This window comes from Theropithecus gelada, chromosome 1 (genome assembly GCF_003255815.1).
Source record: "Theropithecus gelada isolate Dixy chromosome 1, Tgel_1.0, whole genome shotgun sequence".
Lineage (NCBI taxonomy): Eukaryota > Metazoa > Chordata > Mammalia > Primates > Cercopithecidae > Theropithecus > Theropithecus gelada.
This window is the reverse complement of record NC_037668.1, coordinates 125,528,414-125,534,978: the sequence shown is the minus strand read 5'-3', so window position 1 is coordinate 125,534,978 and position 6,565 is coordinate 125,528,414. Positions and strand designations below refer to the sequence as shown.

The window sequence follows — 6,565 nt, the reverse complement described above, 5'->3', positions numbered from 1 at the left end:
GTTATACCTGATGTAAATGACGAGTTGATGGGTGCAGCACACCAACAAGGCACAAGTATACATATGTAACAAACCTGCACGTTATGCACATGTACCCTACAACTTACAGTATAATAATAATAAATAAATTAAAAAAAAAAATAAAAAATAAAAAATAAAAATTCAAACATTTCAAAAAAAAAAAAATAAATAAATAAATAAATAAATAAATATTCACTCGCATTATGTAGCCATACTCAAGTATGTCTTTTCGTACAAACGTGTATTTTTTTGTCTCAATTTTAAAAGTTTCCAATTGAGCACTCGATCCCGCAAACACAGGAGATTTACACCTGGTCTCACGCTAGCAAATTGACCATGAACTTTGATCTGGAAACACAAGATCGTTTATAGTTTTTCCTAATAAACACTTATTTCACACATTATAAGAACAAAGAGCACAGTCACAGCAATCCTGCCCAAAATAAATGACCTCATATGGTAACAATTCAATATATTAACCTTTAATGAAGTAAAATAGAAAAAAAAAAGAAATTTCAGTTTCCACAATGTGAAATTTCTCATGATTTCTCTTTATATTTTATAGGGCCTAGCTAACTTCCTTAAACACATGCCCAATAAATATTTGTTGAATACATAAATCATGCATGCTTGTGTTCCATCCCAGGAAAACTGCACCCTGACTTGCAAAGACATTGAAAATTACCTGGAAAATGACACTAAGTACAAAACATTTGGTAACAAGAAGTCTGTGTAATAATTGAGAAAATAAAGTTGTGGTAATTAAAACTTTTTTAGTGTTTAAAATTTTAAACATAAATGTAGGAGTTAAATTGGTGAAGAACTTTGAGGAGAAAGCATGTTCTCAAGATAAAGTAGAATGCATTTTTCTGGGTTGTGAGGATTTGAATGGGTTTTAACTATCATGTCTTATAAGAGCTGCATGAAAATGTTGATGTGTCTTTCACAGGTGGTGCCGATGGCGTTACAGCCACCAACACTGTCTCAGGTCTGATGGGATTAAAATCTGATGGCACACCTTGGCCAGCAGTGGGGATTGCAAAGCGAACTACCTATGGAGGAGTGTCTGGTAGGTGTTGCCCACTTCTTGCATTGTGCTTTCTTGGAGGTTGTTGAAAAATCAGGAGGTCATGTTGCAAGAGTTTTGTGTCCTTTATGATCCCAAATTCTGATAACTCATAGCTGATCAATATTCATAATAGTTAGGACAGATTGAATGTGAAAGCTCAAGTGACAGCACAGGATGAGAGAATATCAAAATAAAGTCTTGCACAAATTCTATTCTCTTGTGGTCCATGCTTTCCTGAGAATTTCTCATTGTCTCTCAGTTCTTTTGCCACTTATTAGTAAGGGTTAATATGAGGGCCCTCTGAGAGAAAAATATAAGCACCCTCATTACAATAACCTTTTCATAGTCTGGACTAGTTTTCATTCTTCCTGGAATTTAGACATCTACCATCTTCAAAAATCTTGCTTTCACAACTGACCTAAACAAGCCATTAAAACACTGAATTAAGCATCAGCTGACAAGACATTTGCAGACCTCACACCTTTGCACACTCTTTCTCATCATCATATGCTTGAATTTGAAAAAGAAAGAGAGGTTTTAATCTCAAGGTCCTGTTCAGTATCTTTGCCCTGTGCATTCTGTGACTGTGACAACACGAACTTGGGCTTGCAAAGACAATGCTGTAAGGTTCTTGACTGTACTGGTATGGGGATTCGTCTCCTTGGTGATAGAGAAAGTGGTAAATATACATAACATAACAGTGCCCCACTGTTCAAGAAAAGCATTGCTGAATCAGACCAAAATGTGCTTTTGGAAGAGGCTGGACAGACACAAATAAAGCTCTATCCATGCTGAGGTATTCTGTTTTGAGAGTATGAAGTATGCCTGTGAGCCATGAAGAACAAAAACGATTATATTCTACTTTTAATTGAATGCCATTCCCACAATGTCAGAAAGAAGAAGGCTGACGAGGAGCACCTGCTCAGGCTCCAGACACAACTCGCTTTTATCAGGAGCTATCAAACAGGGCCTTAAATATTATTGTAATGCAGAATAACGTGGACCGCGCTAGCAAGTGCCACAGAAAGAGAGTCAAGAGACTCCAGAGTTGGGCTGTAACATGCACTATGTTTTCTGTCAGCCCATTTCAATTTTTCCAGCCTGCCATGTTGACAGCAAGAGAATAAAGGAGGTCGCAGAGGCTGCTGAACATTAAAAATTAATAAAAGAACTATTGCAGTAGTATTTTATATAAGTAACACCATTCACATTTTCTCATTTAAGCTGCAATTTCTGAATATTCTTCCATACTATAACTCAGTCTAATAAAACTACAAAATTATAGCATTAGAAACACTCTTTTGTGTTGCAGTCTTTAAGCATACACACACTGGAAATTATAGCAGTACCTGAAAACAAGTTCAGCCGTACCTCAGGGTCTGTTAAAGCATTTCCATAAAACTCTATTTCTAAGATTTATAAATCCATATATAAATATTCACTTGGGCTATAAGCTTAGCTAAGCCTGGGTGGAACTTTCATTTTAAACAACAAAAAATCCCTAACATTTTAAAGGACTTGTACCTCATTTCTAATAGGTTCTATATTAAATTTCTTCACATTAAACAATCTGTTTTGAAAATAGCCTTTCTCCACATTGACAGAATTAATATAGTTTCCCTCCTTTAAAGCAATGCTTGCTTAAGTTTAAAGGTAATAGAATCTGAAAAGCAGTTTAAATAGGCAATGATAATATATTTTAGGGCAGAGCAAGTTCTATAACAGAGTACCTTCAGTATGAGTTATAGCAAAACAGCCTAGCAAAATTGTGTTAAATAACAATGGTTTCAAATTTTCGAGAGTTTTATCAAATATGGTTGTCAGGACTTCAAATGCTGCTTTAATACTGAAAATTACACAAAATAAGCTAGATATTCTTATAAGATTTTTAAAATATTTGCCATAGCACAGTGCTACTATCTGCTCAAATGTTCTCTCAGAGCATGGCAATGTCTTCTTTCAGAGGCACTGCATGAATCACAGATTTTTGAAAAGTGAAAACTAAATAGAGTTTAATTTTGGATAGCCACCTGAACACAGCACATACTTTTCATTGCCAGTGAAGAATATTTTCCCCTTTCAGTATATTCTTTAGCTGTTTATTCAATTGTTGTTATTTTTTCTCAGAATAAGATTTCTGCTCTTTGAAATGAAGATTATGTTTTGTTTAAATACAGAAATAGTGAGGCACCTGGAGTGGTATACCTGCTGTAGAAAAATGGTCACATTTCAGGAATGTTCTTCTAGAGAAAATGCATTAGCTAATAAGGGACAATGACTTGCCCTGGGAAAACAGGATCTCAGCTAAGGAATGTGAATTGAATTACTGCAGATATAAGTATCCTGGATTTGAGAGCAATGTCTTTCAAAGGTTGGTTCCCAATTCATGAGTATACTATGCAATCAAGTTTAGTTAACTGTAATCAACATTTTAAATAATGAAATAGAATAAGAATTGTCAGAATGCTTTGCACATGATTGGGATAAGCATTGTTTGACCAAACTTCTTTTTCAGTTATACACATAATATACACTTATATATGCCATAATGTAAAATGCACTTTTTACTTAGTTAACTTCAAAATATTTTGAGAGTTACTATTTCAGAGGGAGGTCTCTTTTGTTAAATAAAAGAGGTCAGTAAGACTGTAGAAAGATAACTTCTACCTGCTGTAGCTTACAAGTTACATCAAGAGAGCAAATTAGGACCCCACTCCAAGGTCTTATCCTCAGCTTTGCTATTTTAGAAACTATTTTTCTAATTCATCTGCAGACAATTAGACTCTTGGGGGTGCTTACATATATGAAACAAACTCATAATAAAGTGATTTATAAAGCTGCATTTCAATTATGGGAGAAATACATCATAGTATTGCTCCATTAAAAAGTTGAATTATGTACCAGATGATTTCATAGTGAGAACAGTATAAAAGGAAATCTTGTTTGGTATCCATAAGGAATATTTTTTATCAAACAAAGATGGCTGATTCAGCTGTCCACCATGTAAGTACTCCATCTAAACCATTGATTCTAAAGAATTCTGTACCTTTCGTTGGACAGTATAGACCTAATACTAAGTTGTTATGACCTTTCCTTTTTCTAGAATCCACCCAGAAAACTTCTGTTGTATCAAACAGCAGTTAATTCATGTATCATCACACAGTTGAATAGTTTATTGGGTTGGGGGAGAGGAAAGGAAGAAGAAATTCTTTGACTTATTTGGTTGGAAAAAAAACCCTAATCTCAGTAACAATTATAAACTCCATCCTTGAGTGCATGATTCATTATTTTTCCTAGTTTAAGTTCTTTTTTGTCTGGTTATAGTTTCAAATGTTGACCTTTTTTTCTGACTTCATTCCCAAATAATGAGGGCATCTTAAGATAGCCCCCAAATCAGTGATTACTATCACCTATATAAATGGTGTTATCCAGCTGTGGTGTGACATTTTCACATGAAATCCTCCCTGTGGGTAAGATTCTTTCAGAGCTGGTTAAGAATCAGTCCTGCATGGCATAAACTAAAGATGTCTTTCTTGCAGCTGACTTCGTGAGGATAACCTTTATTCATTTACAGGTACTTCGGGAGAAAAAGTAATCATGCATTTTTCAATGGGGTAAATTCATTTGAGGTTTTTGTTGTTGTTCCTTGTGTTTTTAATGTTTTTTATTAATGGAGAATGAATTTCATTGCCCTGTATATATTTCCTGTGTTGCACATACAAACACAAGCACATTCACACACACAGGAAAGAGTGCAGAAGACACTTAAATTGAAATAATGATAGACAGACACTTCAGGCTCAATACCATTTACTTTCCATGAGCTTGAAAAACTAACTTACTGTTTTAAATTATTTTATTTGCCAAATTTGTTCTGTTTTCACCAAAGGAAAGGAAATTCTCGTTCTTAACTTCAAATTTTGAATGCTTGTTTGAAGTTATTAATTATGTATTGACTTACACAATTACAACAAGAGAACACATTTTGTTCAGTATTAAGACTTATAAACTTTATTATTGATTTCTGAATAATTCATAAAAGATGGCTTTTAAGATTTTCTCTCTATTTCAGCCCAAAGTTACTCCTCTCATAGAGGTTATTACAGAATCCAGTAAATGACTGTGTATTTCTAAATAAATTATAGTGGAATATTCCATGAATGTTCTTAGAGTCTACAAGTAAATAATGAATGATTTGAAATCTAGCTATGTGAGATACTGGACACTGGCTTGGTATGGTTACAAGCTTCCTAAAGGTGTTTTCATTGTAAAACCAACATAGGAAATACTAATAAAAGAAGGCACAAGTTAGAAATTTGGCTAGTAATTTGTAGATCTGCATCAGTGTAGGGCCAGAAGTGAGTACAAAGCATATAATTTAGAAAACTTGCACAAATGTGAATCAATATAGTAGCTTAGGAAGGAATTTTAGGCATCGACTTCACATCGCATAGTTTATGTGTGTTTTTAAGATAGTTACTTAGGCGTGAATTGTTAGAATGCAATAATAACTTGGCAGCATACACTCTGCTACTGGGCATTACATAAACACAAATCCAGTGTAACCCACTCTAATCACACACTTATTTTGTTGTATTTATTAGTGAATATTTATGTAAAGTCAGAGATATGGCAAAACAAAACAGATTAGAAACTCAGAAGTTTTAGTTACATTTTTCTTTAAATAACTATTTTCACACATGCCAGCAACTGAAGATTTTGGCAGGATAGCTTTAAGTTCTTACACCACACATTACAATTCCATCATAAAATACAGTGTTGGTATTTTTTTAGTTGGGAATCTTTTTAATGTGCTGGATTTTTTATGTGTCAATCACATGATTATTGATGCATAAATTGCTTTTAGAAAAACACGCCTATTATCTGTCATAAAATTTAAGCTATCTATTATAATCATCTTTATCGATAAGAGCTTAGGCTTTAACATTGAAGATCTAAAGTAACCTGATATATAAAGATAGAATTTAAATGAATAAAAATGTGGTAATTCATGCTAAAAAGAATAATTAAAAGGAGAGCCTTCCTTTTTATACTCACTTATCTTTTTCCTTTTTTGTGTGTGTACAAAAATAATGCAAAAAATCTGGCCTGTTATTCACCTATGTAAAAACATTCTTAGCTTATTACAAGTTTAACTGATCAAACTATTAAAGACCTTGTTATACAAATATGTATGTACTATATTTGCAGAACAGTCAAAAGTAAGCGTTTCAAATAAAGATGCTAGATTGCAATTTTTATTATAAGTTATCACTTTGGTTGAGAGAGGCTCACCATTAGAAATATTCTCATTTAAATAATGCTCATTTGAATATATTCCTGTACAGATTGACAAAGAATCCCCTTTTTTATTATATTGGCTTTCCTGGAACCTGAGCATCTCACTGTTTAGCCATCGTTGGTCTGTGCAGGAGATCAGAGCCCTAATAATAGATTTTTGACAGTGAGCTCGCC

General features: G+C 33.6%; 1 protein-coding gene across 1 annotated transcript in view; it reads left to right on the top strand.

The window, feature by feature from the left end:
* DPYD (dihydropyrimidine dehydrogenase) overlaps window positions 1-6,565 on the top strand; it is an 849,957-nt gene that overhangs the window by 618,453 nt on the left and 224,939 nt on the right. The window contains exon 18 of the mRNA XM_025405641.1: window positions 971-1,090. Within this exon, the coding sequence (XP_025261426.1) occupies window positions 971-1,090 (120 nt within the window). The remainder of the gene's footprint in view (window positions 1-970; window positions 1,091-6,565) is intronic.